Source organism: Spermophilus citellus, assembly GCF_964194105.1.
Source record: "Spermophilus citellus genome assembly, chromosome: 9".
NCBI lineage: Eukaryota > Metazoa > Chordata > Mammalia > Rodentia > Sciuridae > Spermophilus > Spermophilus citellus.
This window is the reverse complement of record NC_138191.1, coordinates 10,999,730-11,020,701: the sequence shown is the minus strand read 5'-3', so window position 1 is coordinate 11,020,701 and position 20,972 is coordinate 10,999,730. Positions and strand designations below refer to the sequence as shown.

The following is a 20,972-nucleotide window of genomic DNA, read 5'->3' as shown; positions in this document are numbered from 1 at the left end:
CATCCCAGCTGACCCACGAAGACCCTATGCTTCTAGATTATCTGGCTTGTGCTCCTCTGTCCTCCCAGCAGGATCTCTGATTGTTCAAAAAGGGGAGTGTGTTCTGGACAGGCAACGAGAGATAGGGAGGAGGATGAGGAAGAGGAAGAAGAAGATGTTGAGAGGATGGAGTGGGAGGAGGGAGGGGGGAAAGGAGATAGAAGTAAAAAAAAATGCTAGCATGGGTTGTCTTACTAGCTCCAAGTCTCTCTGTCTTCATTTGGAATAGAACCACAGGTAATTTAGCACCCAGAGATGAGTGAGTGGATGTACTTCCAGAATCTATCTTGTTAATCTGCATGCACATCACCTGGAGATCTTGTTGCAATGCAGATTCCCATTCAGGAGATCTGGGTGGCTGCCTTCCTAATTAGCTCCCAGGTGATGTCAATGCTGCTTGTCCCAGGGACACGGAGTTAGTAGCTCAGATGTAAGAGCCCAGAGCTCTCTGATAAAGTTGATGCCTCCTTCACAAGTAGTGAAGGTGGGGGTCTGGTGTAGTCTCCATCTGTAAGATGAACTTCGCTTTCTGCAATTCCAACAGCAGAAGCCTATGAAGCCAGGCCAGGGCCTTGGAGGAACAAGTGTAACTAACCCTTGACCACTCTCAGGAATCAAGAAGTGCGAACTCCTTGAACAAACCAAACCACACTGTCAGGCATTGCAAACGACGGACAACGATGAACAATACAAAATGAATTGATGTATTTCTATTAACAGAATGCATTTTACAACCACGTATCTTTTTAAACCAGTAAGGGGCTCACACAGGGGCTCTGGGCCAGCCTCAGTTCTGTCTTTGGTGAACTGGAAGGGCTGGGAACAGAAATGGGGCTGCAGGTAAAGGCAGAGTCCTTGGTACCTGGAGGGCTCTGGGCCCCGTTGTCAAGAATTCTATGATGTATCTGGGCCAGAAACTTTCCTGGCTGACCTTGGTCTTGCTGAACCTCGGAGAGGCTCCTTAGCTTTGTGGTCACTCATGGTTCTTGGCAGCAGCTTAAAATTCATTACAGAGCTGCCTGCCCCAGGACCAGTCTTCTGGGATGTGGAGATTGATGCTTTTTCCTTTCAGGGTCAAGATGAATTCATGCTCGAGCATTCTCTGTCTCTCTCTCTCTGTCTCTCTCTCTCTCTCTCTCTCTCTCTCTCTCTGTGTGTGTGTGTGTGTGTGTGTGTGTGTGTATTTAATATTTCTCTCTTTCAGGAAACTATTTCACTTGTGTGGAAATAAGACATCTGTGGCTGTATCCAGTGTCACTTCTGCCACCTAAATGTGTGTACTGGAGGGGATGTCCCTTCCCACACCATTGATGGCCTTCTGTTGAGAGGGGAGCCCACAATTCAGGAGTTTCTGACCAGTATAAGGGCCCAGGGACTCTCTCAATGCTGGACTCAGGAACTAGAGGACCTACGACAGACTATAGGCTGGGGGGAGGGGATGCCATCACTGGTAGAGAACATCCTTGCAGTCACCGAAGAGATCTTGGTGTGCCTGGCTTCTTGGATTCAATTCTTTGCAGAACGTTCATGGGGCCGAGAGTGTGTCATCTCTGTGTAGACAGAATTGTCCTGCGGGAGTGCTGGATCAGGATGAGGAAGCAGATGTAAGACAGAGGGCAGGGAAAGAGCAGGGATCCATCTGCCTCACCTCTGTGAGGGGAACTTTTCCACAGGCCTGGCTGTGGGGGACCGAGGAACTCAGGTCAGGGCACCCATGCTCAGAAACACATCTCCTCCCCACCTCCTCCAGGCCATCTCTCTTCCTCCAGAGAGCATAAACCCAGCCCGGGAGATCACATTTTTAACTTATACTCAATATGAAAACAGACAGAACTAGGTAGGGATTGGGAGAAGTGGGTTCTAGTCCTAATTTGACCCTCACCAATTATGTGGCCCCAGGCCAACACCACCACCACCAACAACAAAAGTTAATAATAACTTCCTCACGATGGCCAGTGGTTATAATGAGACTCAAAAGAGATGAAAGTTTAAAAATGCCTTTAAAATAACCACCATATTAGACTCCTACTGTATAACTGGCAACCTTTGAAGTATGAGGATTATATTTATTATATGGAATCTCACGTTAATTTTGCAAAGTAGGGCTTATGAATTGATTTTCATGTTAGGATGAGAAATCTGTCACTTTTGGTTGAATCAGGAACTGTAGGTACATAGTGAGTCTTTACAAACTTCAAAGATTCTCTCATTGATAAGAGATCCTGTGGCATATTTCCTCATCATCCTGGAATATAATATCCTCTCCTTATTTTAAGTTTCAAATCCCACACATCAAGGAAGCCTATCTAGGGGAGTCATGAATTGGAGGCTGATCATCAACCCCACCTCAGCCCTCAAATCATGCCTTTACCCTTTGTTTTCCTATTAGGGTTAAAAGTGGTCAGATTTTCCTTAATTTGACAATGAAAACCATATATTTGGGGGGGGGGTTCCTTTTTCTTTCGTATGTTTAGGTCCTTATTGTAACTCTTTTTTTTTTTTTTTTTTTTTGGTACTGAGGATTGAACCCAGGGTGCTGGACCACTGAGCCACATCCCCAGCCCTTTTTTTATATTTTACTTAAGAGACAGGGTCTTGCTGAGTTGATAAGTGCCTTGTTAAATTGCTGAGGCTGGCTTTGAACTTGCAATCCTTCTGCCTCAGCCTCCTGAGCTGCTGGGATTACAGACATGCACCACCATGCCTGGCTCATTGTAACTCTTATCAGGAAAGAAGTGGGTCTGTGTTTGCTTCTCATGCCCTGGCAATGCTTTGGGCAGTAACCAGCCAGGTTCTGGAGAATTACCTCTCAGTTGAGACACCTTGGCCTTCCATTCCCCCCAGTCTCCTTCATGGGAAGGAGAGGCTGAGTCCAACCATTTTTATAGACCAGGAATTGAAATATTAGAACAGGTGAGCAATTAAAAACAACAACAACAACAACAACAAACAATTCCCTGTTTTTGAACATCTGTTACATGCCAATCTTTAAGATTGACTTCTACAACCCAGGTTCTATTCCTAACAACTTCTAGGAGTCTTTAGACATTGTCCTCATTTTATAGATTAGACTTGGAGAGTTTACATGACTTATTAGAGTGGTGGTTTGTAGGGGATGATTGTAGTGAAGGAGTTTGTGGTGGTTGTGATGGTGGTGAAGATGGTCATGATGGTGATGAAAGTGGTGCTGGTGGTGGTGAGGGAGGGATTGACGGTGATCCTGATGGAAAGTGGTAGTGATCGGGATAGTGAAGAACAGGCTGGTGGTGGTTATGGTAATATTGATGATGGTAGCAAAACTGGTGGTGATGATGATTGTGCTGGTGGTCATGGTGATGGTGGTAATGAATAAGAGGATGGTGGTGGTTAGTGAGGTGGTGTTGGAAACAGTAGTATTGGTGGTGGTGATGGGAATAATTACACACTTGCATCCTAGTCCCAGGACTTCCAAGCTTGGCCACAGTTCACTCACCTTCTTTCCTCTTGGTATGCGCCAGAGAGTAGGTAACATTTTCACCTTTGTCTTTCTGGTAATGTACTGAAAGAAGGAAGGAAGTTTAAATGGGATTTACTTGACTCTCCCACCTCCAGCTGTGAGTGTCTTGAAGACACTTACAGAGGGAATCCAGTCAGGGGCTTTGTCCTGGTGATAACTACCTGTGGAGATCTATTAGTAATGTGGGGGTATTCATCCTGTCAGGTGCCTGCCCCCCTCAACAGACTTTAGCAGTTTTCCTAGCCTGTTTAAACCAAAGGTGGACAAACATTTATATGAAAAAACAGTAAATGTTTTAGGCTTTGTGGGTTGTATCTTTTATTTCTTTCTCTCTTTTTTTTTAAATATCTTTGTTTTATTTATTTATTTTTTATGTGGTGCTGAGGATCGAACCCAACGCCTCACGCATGCGAGGCAAGCGCTCAACCACTGAGCTACAACCCCAGCCTAGGTTGTATCTTTTCTATTGCAATTATTCAACTTTATAGTGTGATAGTAGCTTTATAAAATATGTAAGAAAAAAATGAATGTGGCTGTGTTCTAATACAACTTTACATTTACAAAAACAGGCAGCAGGCCAGGTTTGGTCCATGGGCCGTGGTTTGCTGACCTTTGGTCTAAACCCTCCTTGCCTTCTTCCCTGAAGTCCTGGCTCCCTTTCGGCCTCCCTCTCCCATCACCAGCTCCACAGCACTCGTTGCTCAAACTCTCCCTTGAAGCTGTCATCTTCCTCTCCCAGATGACTCCGATTCTAGAAAACTCTGGGGCTCAGGGAGACCTCCTACATCAACAAGAGGGCCTTCTCCTCTTCCTGGACAGGTGGTGGTCCTGCTAGAAGTCCTTACCATTTGCATACAGCGGGCACTGCTCTCCTCCTGGAGCTGAGGGTAGATTCCGGGATCGAAGGGTCCCTAGGAGACACACAGGCACAATTTCCTGAGCCTCCCTCACAGAGCAGGTGGAAGAGTGGGGACAGAAAGTCTGTGAGGAGGATGGTGGTGGAGCTGCCCGAGGCCTGCGGCTGGCTTGTTTATGAGGCTTAATTCACAGGTCTGGACACGATTCATTTTTATGGGATGTTTCTTTTGAAAAATACCCTAGAGGGTAGGATGGCTCCATGGGAATCACCAACTGGAGGAAGCAGGGTCAGGAAGGATGGGTCACACCCTTGTACAGAAAGGGCCCAGACCCACAAGCTAGGCCGCTTTTGGGAAGGAGGAAAAGCTAATAATGTTGACCACTTACTATGTGCCAGACCCTGGACTGGGAATGTCATGTAAAATGTCTCCTTCATACTAAAGCACTTCACCCAGTGACCAGCAGTAGTTGGACTTCCAAAAGTCTCCCTTACTAAGTCTTTGATGCTTGGTATTGTTTATAATCATCTTGCAAAGGTGGATACTGTTATCTCCATTTGATAGATGAGGTGACTGAGGCCGACACAGGTGACTTCTTCAAGGTCACAGTCATTGGGGAAATCAGAAGCTAGGTCTGTATGTTTTTTTCTCCCCTAGCATTCTGCCTTTAGAGAGTAGATGCTTCCAGAATGGAAAATTAACTGCTAGGGCAGGAACTGTGTCACCTGTGGATTCCAGAACACTTGGTTCATGCCTAGCGCCTGAGACGTGCTCATTAGCTCTAACATCAAGAAGGCACCACAGTCACCAGGTAGCACCTATGGCGACTCAAGACAGGGCCCCTGGTTATTAAACTTCCCTTAATGCTCATTTGCCAGGGCTGTGATTCTGAGTCTCCCTCCAATGAAGAGTTCCATGAACTGGACGGAACTCTGTTTTATGGGAGGTGTGACAAGTAGTAAAATGAACACTTTTAAACAAACACCCCAAACTTGAACATGTGGGTGAATGCTGCTTTGAAGTGCACTCGTACGTGACAATGATACCATCATTGGTCAATATGTTCTGGAAAAACTGCCTTCAGACATTCAGTCCTTTGAATGTTTTGTTTGTGGCTTTTGTAGTTGAGCAATGGATATGCTATCTGGAAATAGCTGAGAGTCTTATAGAGGAGGGTATGAAGAATAAAGCTGTTAAAATGACTGTTTTTTTTTTTCTTGTGTGGCTGTGGAATTGGGGCTGAAAGTGGCTTTTTGAGTAATGTTCTAAAGTGTATTTTGTGCTCCTGAGAATCTGAGATATCAGGAGCACCACCAGGAGTCCTGTTTGCATGAGAGATGGGCCCCTTTGTAAAATGGAGCGTGTCTGCTCCCCCCCCACCCCCCGTCTTGTCTGGGGCTGGGAAGGGAGGTGGTTGTATATGTTACCTGCCTTTAGTACTCTGATCCAGAGATAAGTGGACAGAAATGCCTGTGTTACTGAGGCCAGGCTGGGCCGTTGGGGAGGCTTTATTACAGAGGCAGGGATGGTGGGACTCACAGATCTTTAGTTTGTGGTCCCTTGGTCCAGCAGTCTCCCCACCCTGTTCTGGGTCTGTCTCCACCTTCTCCTACCTTATAGAGATACCTGAAAGCAAATCTAGCCTGCAGACTTGAGACTAGTGGGAAGGAGTGCCCCTTCTCCTGCTGTTGGGTGGGTAAAAACTGTGAACTGATGAGAACTGATGAGAATATTAAAAAGGAGAGTGGAACTTGAAGGATAGCTCAAACCCGAACTGCTGAGGCGAGAGACTGGGGCTGGGGAGAGCACCTTGCAGATAACTTGGTTGACGGTCAAGGAAAGCTGTGGATTAATGACTGGGTGGTATTCCTTGATCACCTTGGGCGGCTCAGCTCTGGGACAACTTATCACTTATATCTTAACAGTGGGAGCGGAACACTTGAATAAGTAAATCTAGCTTTGGAGGTCTATGAGAGCTTTCGCTTTTGCCCTAGACAAGTAGAAAATAGGAACATTGCCCTAGTGGAGGAGGAAAGTAGGGTTGATTTGAACCCCTGTAGGCAGAGGTGAAGCCCCAGGAACACACTGGCACCGAACAGCTCTGGCACTGATACCTATTCCTTTAAATGTGACCTGAAGGGAACGTGGATGAGTTGGGATAAACATGGAGTCACCCAAAGTGACTGCTCTGAAAGCCAATGCTCGTCACCAGGCTTCATTATCATCACCAGGACAGGAAGAAGAGGAATCTGGGGTATCAAAATTAATAGGTGACCTCTGAATTCTATGTATCTGAATATTTTCACTCCTTCTCTATAGAGTCCTCAATGTCAGAATTTTAACCAAGCCTTTGATTTTTAGTGAATTGGATTAGAGGAACTAGAAAACGAACAGCAGGAGAAAGGGCAGCCTGTGGAACCTGCTGGGGTCGACTGCTTGGACTGGAACGAGAACTTGCTAAGCACCTGCTACCTGCCAATCAAACACGTTAGGCAGGAGATACCTGATGTCTCATTAACTTACATCTTTACAACATCCCCGAGAGGAAGACGATTCTGTGAGTCTTAGAATGAACTGGCCTAAGGCTACGGAACTAGTAAACAGCCGTGTTGGGACCAGGCCATCGCTCAGCCTCTCTGTCATGTTTCATTTTAGATGAGTCAATATTCATGAACAACACTATTCAAGGGGTGTGTGTGTATGTGTGTGTGTGTGTGTATGAGAGAGAGAGAGAGAGAGAGAGAGAGAGAGAGAGAGAGAGAGAGAGAGCGTGCGCACATATGCACTGTAGGTCTCATTTTTTCATTCTGTTCTATTAGCTCACCAGAGCTCTGCTGAGTTTAATGAGAGAGTTGGAGGCCTTGGTTTCTTTTCAGTGACATATTTGTGACCACAAATAATTTTTTTTAACGCGAAGGACAGGGATATACATCACATTTGGCTTGGAAGAATTCCTTCATCTGTGCTTCTGTTCATGTTAGTGTTCAGTTGTGTGTATTGTGCCTCCCTGTATGCCTGTGGGTATGTGAGACAGAGTGTCTGTGTATGTGTGTGCGTATGTTCTGGATGCTATATGTGTCCCTCCATGTGCTCTTTTGTATGACATGGGAAGAGAAATCCCTCCTCCCACCCAACACTCAAGAGAAGAGAGTGTCTGATCTTGACAAGTGCTGGCTTCTCAAAGGCTGGGCAGTGCATGGCCTAGGGAGAAAACCCAAAGAGTTACTAACCAGCTTTCCTCCAAGGTCTGAAATAAGCTAGAAGTCCAGCAGCAATGACCATCAGGCCAAGCACACATGCAAGGAGCCAGGCAACCAGCTGGTTGCTGCTGATAAAGGTGGACATGTCTTGAGAACCTGGGGGAGGAGGGAGGAGAGGTGACCATGAGCATTGAGGATGAATTTCAGAAATGCAACCCAGACTGGCACAGAAAGAGGCAGAATGATTGACTTTAGGGGAAACATACGGTCCCGGGGAGCCTTGAAAGGGGAATGAAGGATGGCTCAGAGGATACCTGTATAATCAGGTAGTGTCATGGGTGACCATATAACCTCCCCCACCCCCCGCCAAACAGGGTCCCCCACTTCCTGCCAGGTTCAGTGGACAGTTCCTTCTGTTGGGGCCCATCTCAGTCATGCAGAGCCTGCCCTGAGCCCATCATTGTGTTGGGTGTGATCAGACTCTTGCCAGGTTTCTGGGGCTCAGAGCCTGGTTTGGGGACAAAACGTACCATTCACAGAGAGCTTTACAGGCCCACTGCTGGCTCTGGAGATAATGTTCTCAGCCTCACAGGTGTAGTTCCCAGCGTCCTGCTCTGACTTCAATAGGAAGCGAAGGGGGGCGGCTTCCCCGTGGAGAGCTGAGTAGTTCCCCAGGATCTCCCCATTGAGATAGAATGAGTACAGGATGGGAGGGGAGCCCCTTTCAGCCTTACAGAGGAGCTCCACCACGTCCCCCACAGCCAGGCCAGCAGCCCTGGGTTGCAGAGTGAGCAGAGGACGAGACACAGGAGCTGGGACAGCACATGGGGTAGAAAAGTCAGCCTGACTGTCAGATTCCAGGGCCCCTCCTCCAGTGGGACCCTCCCCCACTCCCAAGGGGTCCTGTTGCCTGAGCCTGGAACTCTGGGGACTGTCGACCCTTCCCTCACCCATTTACCCTGCACCTTGATCTCCAGCGGAGGACTCTGTTTCTGGACCCTGTGACCCTCAAGGGCCACCTTACACCAGTAAAGCCCAGAGTCTCTCTCCTTGACTTCTGGGATGGAGAGCTCTGGGTGGAGACTCCTTTCCTGCAAGATGTGGCCATTCTTATGGAAGGAGAAGAAGAGCTGCCAGGTGGACTTCTGGGGATGCGGCTTCGTCTGACATCTCAGGGTCAATGGGCTGTCCTCACCGGGTTCAGGAGAGGGGATGGCACTCAGCACAGGAGGCAGGAACAGCTCTGGGAAGACACAGGCCCAGGGCTCAGGAGGGGAGTCCTGGACAATGAGGCTTAGGAGGCCAAGGGCTGAGCTCAGGCTGCAGCTCCTTGACCCAGACGGGAGACAGTTCCATCCCCAGGACCTGTCTTCTTGTCCCCACCCACAAGCTCTGGAACAACTCCCACATAGCCAAGCAAGCCCTCTGGAATCCCAGGAGTCAGAGCCAGAAGGCCCCTTAGCAGTCATCTGGTCCACAGAGAAAAAGAACGAGTGACTAAGCTGGGCCAGGGCTCTTTCCAATTCACCCTCCTTCCCCTGGCTCCAGACATGGCCCGTGGGGGTGAGGAGGATATTTAGACACCATCATGAACCCTTGGGACCCCAAGCATTGGCCCCACATCAGGGGTAGTCAGAGAGAGAAGTCCTACCCAGAGGGCTACTGACCTCTAGAGACTGGATCCCTGAGCAGCATCCTACTGCCCCACCAACCCCTCTGAGGTGGTGACTCACCTTGGACTTGAACCATGATGGCCTCGGAGGTGTACGTGAGCCAGCGTGTGGTATACGTCTTCTGTCCTTTGCAGCTATACTGGCCGCTGTTTTTCACTGTTGCTGCCTCTATGAAGCAAACTTGGTGGTTCTTAGAGCAACTGAGGGGTTTTCCATCTTTGTAGAACATCACCTGGGACAGCTGTGTGTGCATCCATCCCTGGCATTTCAGAGTCAAGACCTCTCCTTCAAATACAGGGTCTGGCAGGAACTGAAGGTCCAGCCAGACTGGGAGACACAGGCACAGGGTCATCCCTGGAGCTGCGGTCCATCAGCCCAGTTTCCCCTCTCCATCCCCAGCTAAGACCTCCCAGCCCTTGCTAGCTCTCGGTTCTCCAGTCCGGCCAGAACAGACCAGGCAGGACCTTGACGTCTTTTTCTTCTTCTCTCCTTCCTCTTGCCTTTCTTTATTCTTCTCCTTTCTCCCTCCCCTTTCTCCTCTCTCTGGCTTTCTTCCCTTCCCACACTCTTTTTTCTCCTTGCGTGTTGCGTTTTCCTCTACCACCTTGAAAAGTTTGGCTGAGTCACCCATCGTCTTGCCTCAAGACCTTCTGTCTCAATCTCAACTTCCTTTGATTGGCTTTTTGGTCCCCAGCTGCCCCAATGTGACACTTTCTGCAGCCTTCATGGCTGGTAAGAGCTGCATCCCTGCCCACCAGAGAGGAGCTGGTGGTGTGGGGTGTCAGAGGTGCTACGGCCTGGGTTTTCTCCCTCCTGCTTTCCGGGTCAGGCTTCCCCTGGCCCATCCTCAGGAGGGGGCTTCATCTTCCATCAGTCATGGAAGAGATTGATTCTCTCTGCTATTCTTATTAGAATACATTCTGTGGTCTGACACGGACAAGAGAAGATCAGGGATCAAGCCTCATCTGCAGTACATACTAGGCTGGGCCTGTCCCCAGGCTGTACCTCTTTATCAGGCCAGATACCCACTAGTCCCAGACGGTGTTAGGAACCAGGACTAATGGCCTGAGAGTAATGATGACTGATCGAACAGGGGGCCCTGAGGTGAGCCCCAGCACATCTTGCTTTTGCCTGGATTTCCCTGGATGCTTAGGACCCCCTGTTCCCACCCCAGGAGCAAGGTAGGGATGCTCACAGGGTTCCTAAAGGATGGGCCCTGCTTCCCCACTACTCCTCTTTCCGTCAGCTCTAAGTATTAGTTTGAAGTCTCTCCCCAGAACCACAGAACATGCCCTTGGAGGTCAAGATGTTCATGGGTCATTTTTTTTTTCCTGTTTGACATAAAATGCCACGGAGGCTCTTGGGACAGGATGGGCTGGAGGGCAGGGAAGATGGATGGACAGACGTAAGTGCCCACTTCTCTTAACATAAAAAGGAGAGAAGGGAGTCATGTCTTGTTGAGTAGAGAATACAGGAGTTTCAGAGTCACACTGAGAGAAGAGAGACAGAGAGCCAGAGCCATTTTTAAGGGACTAGGAAGGAGATTCAGAGCCCTCTGTTGAGATTCAAGTTGCCTTAGGGCTACCCCTAACATTGGCCCATGGAGTCAGGTTTCTTCTCACTCTGGACACTATCTAAGAATCCCGAAGAAGGGACCTAATGTGGTGCTGCTCTGTGTTGCTGCTGGAGGACCTAATTGCACCATCTTCATTCATTAAGTGTTGGGTCAGAGACACATGTGGGGTCAGAAAAGATGTGGGTAAGACTTACCATTATTTCCAACACAGGAAACTGCTAGAGGGAAAAATGGTATAATTTGATTAAATATCAGAATTTTCATACTGGGAGGACTCTACTTCATTGGTTGCTTATGTTCATAGTCAATCAACCAACCAACTAACTACTGAACCATCCAACCACTAAGTCATCCAGCTATCTAGCTACCCAGACACCCAGCCATCAAGCCACCTAGGCACACAGCCACCCACAGTCACTAAGCCAACAAGCCACCCAGCCACCTCGTCATGCTGCCACCCAACTACTCAGACACCCAACAACTAAGCCACCTAATCACTTACCACCCAGTCACCCAGACACCCAGTCACCCAGCTAGCCACCCAACCACTCGCCCACCCAACCATTTAACCAATCACTATCTCAGTTCAAATGTTGCCTCTTCAGACAGGTCTTCCATGGGACCACAGTCAAAATCGTTCTTCCCGGTCACTGTGATGATGTGCCATTGTACTGTCATCAGAGTGCTTATCAGTATTTGAATTGGTTTTCTTGGTTAAATTGCAGCATGTTATCACCTGTCTTCCTCTGTATAGAATGTGAGAAGGGACTTTGCTTTTCTTCATGTTCCTCATGCCCAGGACCTTTTTTTTTTTTTTTTTTTTTTTTTTTTTTTGGAACGTTATCTGTGTTCAGTAAGCATTCATCAAATAAATGCATGAATTCTTTCCTTTGTGACCAGTTGTGTGGGATAGGGATCAAGAAAGTAGAACATATAGGACTAGACTCTTGCTCTAATGGGCAGAAGGGCCTATGCATATAGAACTAGAACCCATATGCCAAAGCCAAATCCCATTTCCCCAATAAGTCCACAGAGCTCTGGGAAAGAGTATGGAAGTGATCAGAGTGAGGAGGGAGGTTCTCTGAAGGAGCGATCATTAAAGATGTGGGACATGGTCAGGCAGCTCAGATAAATGAGAGAACTACAAATGAGCTAGATGCAGCACATACCATGCTTGTACCTTGAACACTGTATTAGTGTTTCATATGCCTGATTTTGTGTGTGTGTGTGTGTGTGTGTGTGTTCACGCACGTGCAGGTATGCTGTGGGTACTGGGTATCTAGGGGTGCTTTACCATTGAGCCATAATGCCAGTCCTCTTTAATTTTTTTTTTTAAACTTTGAGACAGAGTCTTACTAAGTTGCTGAGGACTTTGCTAAGTTGCTAAGGTTGGTCTTGAACTTGTGATCTTCCTGCCTCAGCCAACTGAGTCACTGGGACTACAGGTATGCTCCACCATGCCTCTCCTAAAGGCCTGCATGTTTGAGGAGAATAGATGATCTGGGAAGAGTGGCTAAGTTTTAAGAGGACAGATTACAGTAAGATGGGTATGAATAACTCAAGGGATGGAGGATCCCAAATTGAGGGACATAGTTGGAAAGAAAGCTGGACTTTGGGACAAGGGATGAAACAATGAATGATTGTGGGGCTAAGTGAAGTCTATTTGTGTCTTTCAATGCTGACATGTCTTAGTTTCTCCAAGGTCCTAGGACACTGAGAGATGCAAGAATGGTCTTGGAAGGGGTATCTTAAACCCACTATCACTATGCTACCACTCATGCTGTCCACACTATTTTGAATACAGATGGAGCCCTTTAACTTGATTTTTTAATTCAGTTTAGTGTCAGTTCCTATATAGAACTGGGTGTCTCTTTTTTCTTGTTGTAGTAGAAATCATGCATTTGGAAGCAGATGACATAGGCTGAACTCTTGAATCTGCCTCTTTTTGTGCATGTGACGTTGGACAAATTGTCTAAATTCTGCTAGGCATGGTGATGCATGCCTGTAATCTCAGGAACTTGGGAGGCTAAGGTAGGAAGACTGCAAATTTGAGGACAGCTTAGGCAACTTAGAGAGACTCTATCTCAAAGAAAAAAAAGAGGTGGGGGTGTAGCTCAGTGGTAAAGCACCCTTGGGCTCAGTTCCCAGAACCACCAAACAAACAAACAAACAAACAGGGCTGGGGATGTGGCTCAGTAATAAAGTACCCCTGGGTTCAATCCCCAGTACCCACTTCCTCCCCCACCAACAAGTTTAAATTCCAAGAGCCTCCAATTCCTGGTCTGTCAAATCATATGTAATGGAAATGATAACTCTTTTTTCTTACAGGACGGTTGTGAAGGTTGCAGTGACCCACTGCCTGTGAAAATGGTTGTAACATTAATGGAAAGCAGAAAGGAGGCTGAACTCAGAGTGACTGAGGACTTATTCTGTGGTTATGACTCCCCCATTTTCCCTTCCTCCCCAGAAAACAATTTTGCAGCTACAATGTGCTGCAAAAACAGGGTTGAGGTTACCAAAGCCTATAACAAGAAAGAAGGTAACCAGAGAGCATAGAGCCACTTCAGATGAGCTCGTTTGAATCCTGATGACTTGCTGCCCCATGGTACTGCAGGACCTTGGAGTTGTGATGGCAGAATTGCTTTCTGTAATCAAGCCAGCAGCCAACTAGGAACATACAAAATGGATGTTGTGTGCTGCTGTGATTTGGATCTGGAATGTCCTCTGAGAAGCTCATGCTTTGGAAGCATGATCTCCAGTTCTGCAACGTTCAGAGGTGAGGCTTTCAGATGATAAGGATTCTGACCTCATCAGTGGATAAATCCATTCGCTGGATTAATTCATTAACAGTTGAATGATCAACTGGGGAGTAACTACAGGCAGGTGAAGCGTAACTGGAGGAAGTAGGTCCCTGGGGGTGTGCCCTTGGATGTGTTGTCCCTGGATCCTCACTTTCTGTTTCCTGGCTGTCATGAGCTGAGTGGCACCTTTGCCCTGCCCTTCCGCCATGATGTTCTGTCTCACTTCAGACCCAGAACAATGGTGTCGGCTGGTCATGGACTGAGCCCACTGAAACCATGAGCCCAAATAAACTTTTCCTCCTCTAAGTAGTTCTTGTCAGGTATTTTGGCCCAGAACAAAAGCTGACTAACATATCCGCCCATAGTAGTTCCCATAAAGAAGGTGTAGGAATCTTAGCTAATGACTGATAGATAAGGTGACAGTGTGATAACGTGGTCAAGAGCTATTGTTGCATTTCAGAGTCTCAAACGGTGGAGGCAGTAGCCTCCTAAGCTCTGCATTATTAGTCCACTACAGGAGGGAGAAGAAAGTCCAGCTCCCGCACACTGAGAAAGCATGTCAAGACAAGGCAGGATGAGGAAAGGGGTCTAGAAATTGTTACTTGTTAGGAGTTTCTGAGGGGCTGGGAGATACTAATCTGGAGAAGGTGTAATAGAGTAGGGACACAATAGTGGTCTTTTTTAATTTGGTGAGCCAAGTTTATTTCTGAGTTACTTCATGAGACAGAAATGAGGCTAACCGAAATTAGAGGGATTTTAGCTTCACGTGAAGAACTATTTAATGATTGAGTTCTGCCAGGGTGGAACATGCTTTTTATTTTTTTGCTAGGTGACTTCCATGTTGCTGCCAGGATTGTGTGGAGGCCCATGACCCCTGCCATGGATTCTCTGTGAGTACATGGGAGGAAAGCTGCCGCATGCTTGGCTCAGAAGAAAATTAAGGCCCATCTCCCAAAGTTTATAGATTTAATGTTTGGCCGTAAACCAGCATGTTCCATGTCAGGCCCCTAACCTCCTGGATTCCTGATAGCCAAGAACAGTAATAACCATTAATTATTGTGACCACACCCTGCCAGGTAGATTAAATGAATTAGTATTTTCCCACATTTCCTGATTAGAATCCAACTACTTCTAGGCCAGAGGTAGAGTAATTGGTGGAATAGAGAAAGTATGGGTTTTGAGATCAGATACACTTGGGGACTGTTTTGTTCTTGTTTACCGGGTAATTATTAAGCATTTTGGACCTCAGTTTCCTTCACTGTTTAATAGGGTTAAAAATAACTGCCCTATGAAGTTCTGAAGGTTAGATGAAATGCATGCACTACAAAGTAGACATTTAGTGTTTTTTTTTTTTTTTCCCTTTCTATCCACATCTGAGAGGAAATAGCGGCTTTGCAGTTACAGTAACTGTTCCTAACAGGTCCAGCCTTGTGTTACATAACTTAGTCTGTTTTTCTGGGGTCTCTGGGCATCAAGTGTGAACAGATTGTGCTTGGTTCTCCATTATAGCATGAGCTAGTCAGCTGGTCATTCTTGGATTTTATCTAGATAAGTCCAAAAACTGTTTTTTATTCTTTTACTTGGTGTGTTTGTGTGTTTCTGGGGATTGAACCCAGGACCTTGTGCTTGCTAGGCAAGTGATCTACCTCTGAGTTATAGCCCCAGCCCAAGGGTCTGTTCCTTTTACAAGGTCATGCAACTTGCCCTTGGAAACCTTCCATTGGATTGTACCCAGGTACTGGGCTATCCTGTTGCTGCGTGAGTGTTAGCTATTTTCATGCATCCAAATAGAATGCGGAGAGCAGCACAGAGATGTTGAAGAGGCAGAGAGGGAAGAACAGTGGGTGGAATAGGCATTTTCCTCTCAGGCTTAAACTCTCAGAAACTCTGTCAGGAAGAGCTCATATTTAGGAACAGCTTTGCACTTCTGGATCCATGTAAACACAGCAAATCAACAAGCAAACCATTGGAACCAACTTTTTAAAAAGCAGGCCAATTCAGAAACTGTCAATGGGAAAAAAAATGAACACATTTGTCTTTTATGTGTAGTGTGATGACCCGGCTGCAGTTGGGGGAGACCAGAGACCCTCCCCACTGTAGTCCTTCACTCCTAGACCAGCTCCTCTCGTCACTGCATGACTGACTGGCACAGGGAGAAGTGGAAAGAAGAGACAGACATGGATCTGAGAGAATGGATTTGACTCTTCAAACTGGGCCCAAGAACAAGTCAGACCCGCACCCTCCAACCCTCTGCCACCAACACAGAGAAAGGACATAAACAGAAAAGGAAGGGTCAATTGGAAAAGGGCATTGGACGCTTGGCCCCCCAGCCTTTTTTTGGTACCAGGGATTGAACTCATAGGCACTCGACCACTGAGCCCCATCCCCAGTGCTTTTATGTATTTTCTTTAGAGACAGGGTCTCACTGAGTTGCTTAGTGCCTCGCTTTGGCTGAGGCTGGCTTTGAAATCGCGATCCTTCTGCCTCAGCCTCCTGAGCCGCTGGGATCACAGGCCTGTGCCACCACGCCTGGCTGGCACACCAACCTTTGGACCAAGTTAGAAGTCTGGTCATTGCTAAATGGGACTAAATAAAGCAGAGGCATTTATGTTACCCTGTAAAATCCCATCTCCCATTGTTGAACAAAATGCATGGAACTTATTTCACCATTTCTCTGATCTCTCCACCAATGCCTCCCACCCCATCCCGCAACTTCCTTTCCTTTCTTACTTCTCCTGCCTTTTGACATAACCCTGATGAATATTCTAACCTAATTTTACTGGATAAAAATCAGGTGAAACAAGTGGACCTCAGAATGAGATTTTCTACCTCCTTAATTCATCTCTGCCAAGGATCCATGAAGATGGGGCAGGAAACACTTAGGAGTCCCCAGGGCCTAGGCCCATCTACCCCAAGCAACCTGGCGCGTATGCACCTTTTTTTCAAGTTTCAACTGCAAACTCATTTGAATCGAGAAATGAAAGATCGAGAACTTTGTGTCTCAGGAATGACTTTCAGTCCTCAGTGCCCAGGAGGGGATACCCACGTACAGTGACTTACCCAAGAACAGCGCAGTGGTCCAGAGCAGCATGGTTGCCTGTCTTGTTGCGGAGCAGGAAGTGCAGGTCAGACGGCAGGGGATGGGGGGTGGTGTGAGAAAATGGGTGGAGAGCACTTAGCTCTCAGGCCCAGGGTGAGTGGGTGGCCCTTCTAACCTGGGTGGTATCGCAGCTTGATAGTCTTAATAGAGGAAGTGGGGAAGAAATTTGAAAAGCTCACAGTGGTATTTTCTCTGGTTGAAGTGTATGACATAAATTGATTTTCTTGAACACAAGGCATGCAGGAGTCAGGTAAATAACTAATAAGTGCTTTCCTACTCTTTCCTGACTTCAGAAACCTCATATCAGGGAACCACATGAGATGTGACGGGGGGGATCCTGTTGGAAAGATCCTGAGACTGCTGGAATTTGGTCTTAGCCACTCTTGGCTTGGGAGACAGCACAGTCCTGGAAACTCTAAAATAGCCTACCCTCTTCTGTCAAGAATCCTCCAGCTTTCTGAGGCCCCTCTTTACGATATTTGGATCTGGAATACCCCCAAAGGCCCAAGGGTTAAAGGCTTGGTCTTCAGCCTGTGGTGCTATGGGGAGGTAGTGGAACCTTTAGTGGGGGGCTAGTGGGAAGTCATTGGTCATTGGGGGGATGCCCTTGAAGGGGACTGTGGGATGCTTGTCTCCTCTTCTCTGTTTTCCAGCCATCCCTGGTACAAAAAAAAAAAAAAAAAAAAAAAAAAAAATAGAAGCTGTGTGTGTGCCAAATATCCAAAGCCCTCTTCAAATTGACCCTTTTCTGCTTACATTGTTTCTTTGTGTTGGTGGCAGAGGGTTGGAGGAAGGAGGGTCTGACTTGTTCTTGGGCCCAGTTTGAAGAATCAAATCCATCCTCTCAGATCCATGTCTGACTCTTCTTTCCACTTCTCCCTGTGCCAGTCAGTCTTGCAGTGACGAGAGGAGCTGGTCTAGGAGTGAAGGACTACCCGTGAGCAGCTTTCCCCACCATGCACTCCTCGTCATCATAGGCCCCCAAATCGACACAGTCACTTTGGAAAATGGCCTAAACATATGGATACCTGATGACCCAGCATTTTCCTGACCATAAATGGAACAGAAATGCATTAGTGTGGGAATCAAAAGACACGCACCAGGACTGGAGATATAGCTTAGTAGTAGAGTACTTGCCTGGCATTTGCAAAGCCCTGGGTTCAGTCCCCACTACTGTACCTGCCAATTAAAAAAAAAAAAAAGACATGCACAGAGTGTTCAGAGCAGCATTGTTGATAATAGATAAAAAATATAAACTACTCAATGGCTCAATGGTCCCTTACCGAGAAGGAGGTCATACATCTCCATCTTCTTTGAGGATAGAAGATAGAACATTTTGAGTTTAAGGTGAAATACAGGAGTCTGGTAAGTACCACGGAGAACTTTTTGATGGTAAGGTTTTTCCTGGAAAAACCTTTAAGTGGGAAGTTCCATATATTTAGGAAACAATTATAGACATACTTATTGCTGAAGGCAGGAATAGTGGGGGCAAATTCTCTGTTTTCTTGCCCTAGATTCTGAACTCGATGGGTGTGGGAAACATTCTTTAGGGATTCAGATGCTCAGGAGAGAGGTAAAAGCAGTAAGGAACGGGATAGGAATCCCATCCTCTTACCTAGAGATGTCAGCATCGATTTCTTTTCTTCTGTCAGTCTCTTGCCAACAGATCTCTTAGATTTGAGTGATAACTTTGTTCTGCTTCAGGCCCAGTGGGTGAAGTGGAGACCCTACAGGGTAGCAACTGTGGCAGAAGACCAGAAGACCGGGGTGGGGGGGTGGTGGGGGGAGGTGGTGGGGGGGGGTGGTAGTGGTGGTGGTGGTGACCATGAAAGGTCTAGCTTGCAAACACCAAACACCAGTGGTGGTGTGCATACAGACTCGCAGACATTCCTTCCCAGTTTGCTTCTATAGTCACTGGGTTCTGCAGCTGAGCGTGTGAACTGCAGCCTGGCTTTTTACTCTACCCCTTGTGAAGTGAGACGCTGTTGCACATCCAAAGGTGACTGCCTTCACCCTTGGGGATGACAATGACCCTGGGAAGTAGCAGCGGGGACTGCTGCCCAGGTTAGGAATCTTCCAGAACCCAGGCTGACATTGAGCCAAGAGTTAGGGCGGGGACCCAAGCAATAATGCTCGTATTCTAAGGGAGCTGAGGGGGCTATTTCAGGAGGCGGGAGGACCAGAGCACATGGAGTCTCAAGCAGCAGAGGCTTGAAGCCCTGCGCCCTCATTATTCAGGGTGAGATTCAGGGCAGTGACTGTGAGGAACAATAGCTGTGGGGCAATGAGAGAAGTCATCCCGATTCTCAGGAGGTAAGGGGAGCACACAAGATTTGGGGTTGGGGCAGCTCTGGGCATAGAAGCAACATGGTGGGCATTGAGCCAACCACTTGAGCTTGAATCCTTGTTCTGGATACTAATCGGCTTAGAGACCTTGGCTAAGTTTTTTTTTTTTTTAAAAGCTTTCTGGGCCTCAGGGTCCTTATCTCTAGAGTGGATAAATAAATATACTGCATCATTGTAACGAAGGTAAAATGGGCTAAGAATGTGAGAAGCACTTTGTGCTATCTGGTAGAACTCTCTGACGATGGAGATGCTCTCTGGGCTGTCCGTTTCAGTAGCTCTTGGCTTCAGGTAGCTATTGAGCCCTTAAACTTGGCTACCAAGACCAAGGAAATTTTTATTTTATTTTTTTGACAGTGTCAAAGATGGGAACCAGGGTATGGTACATGTTAGGCAAGTGTTTTACCACTGAGGTACGCTCCAGCTCCACGAGGAACTGAATTTTTTTTTTTTTTTGGTTTTATTTAATTTGAACTTATCATTTTCATGTGGCTAGTGGTTGCCTTCTTAGCTACCACAGTGTTAGAGCAATGGCAGGCAAATAGGAAGTGCTTGAGGAAGGTTCGCTATCCCCCTAAGGAAGAGGGAGTCTGGAAGCCACACACCACCAGACCCTCCCTCCCAACCTGGTGAGGCCCAGAAAGATGAAGTAATTTGTGGGAGGGCACTCCGCTGTTCAGCCTGCCGGGATTGGAGCCACATTGCTCATCCGCAGTCCATGTGCTAAGAAAGACCTTGGACTACTTCTGAGATAGGCTGGAAAGAGGACAATTGGAGAAATCTACCCAAAGCCTAGAACTTAGCTCAGGAGCTTGAAAGATGAGGGGGTAGAGTGAAAAACAAAACTCTGGGCCTGGTCTGCAGGAGGAGGAATCTGAAGCCTCTGGTCACCACCCTGACTCCCTCTGTCCCCACCCTTCCTTCTAACCTGGAGTCAATGGGAAAACTTTGTGTCAGGTCTATAGCGCCCTCTTGTGGCTACATGGACAACAGTTGCCCCAAGGAGGGAATCCATCAATACTGAAAATTCTTTCCCTATTCACACAATCATCCATTCAACCATCCATCCAACCTTTCTTCCATCCAATTAACTTTTTTTAAAAAAACAATCTCTTCTCTATGCCCATCCATCCCTGCCTCCACGAGTTGAGGAAAAGACGTGCACATTATAGTCTTTGTGCTGTCTTTGTGTCCTTAAAGCATTCCCCCATTATTCTATTTATCACACTGCATTGTATTTGTTTTATTGTCTTTCTCTACTTCTAGTCAGTGGTCTTTTCAAAGTCAAGGACCAAGTGTAATCCATCTTTGTGTCCCCACGGTGAGCACAATATGAGGTTTGAGATACATCAAAGTAATAATTGATAGGAATTTTCTGATAGAATCAGAAAAAATGTGGATTGCAGTCCTTTTTATGCTGCTTGCTGAGTGGGGTACCTGGGGCAGTGACTTAATCTCACTAAACTTCAGATTTTAAGTTTGTTAACATGACAATAAATGACACCCACTTTAGTATTGTGGAGAGGATTACGTTTTTGCAAACACAGTGCCTTTTACGTCCATTGCTCCACCTGAAATTGAGTTCTTTAATACTTTTTAAAAAAAACTTGGTACCAGGGATTGAACCCAGGGGTGCTTAACCACTGAACTACATTCCCTGCACCTTTTTATTCATTTATTTTTTGGGACTGGGGATTGAACTCAGGGCCAGTTGACCACTGAGCCACATCCTCAGTGCTTTTGTGTATTTTATTTAGAGACAGGATCTCACTGAGTTGCTTAGTTGCTTAGTGCCTCGCTATTGCTGAGGCTGGTTTTTGAACTCACAATCCTCCTGCCTCAGCCTCCCAAGCTGCTGGGATTACAGGAGTGTGCCACCATGCCTGG

The 20,972-nt window shown here is 46.9% G+C and overlaps 1 protein-coding gene across 1 annotated transcript; it reads right to left on the bottom strand.

The window, feature by feature from the left end:
• Nucleotides 1-1,545: 1,545 nt before the first annotated feature.
• Nucleotides 1,546-16,733, bottom strand: FCRL6 (Fc receptor like 6; the record flags this gene model as incomplete). The annotated part of the gene is made up of 9 exons (XM_081308216.1): nt 1,546-1,619; nt 3,512-3,577; nt 4,381-4,446; nt 7,623-7,748; nt 8,123-8,404; nt 8,551-8,835; nt 9,326-9,592; nt 11,036-11,059; nt 16,703-16,733. The coding sequence occupies 9 exons, from the start codon at nt 16,731-16,733 to the stop codon at nt 1,546-1,548; spliced, it is 1,221 nt and encodes a 406-aa protein (XP_081164342.1).
• Nucleotides 16,734-20,972: the final 4,239 nt, after the last annotated feature.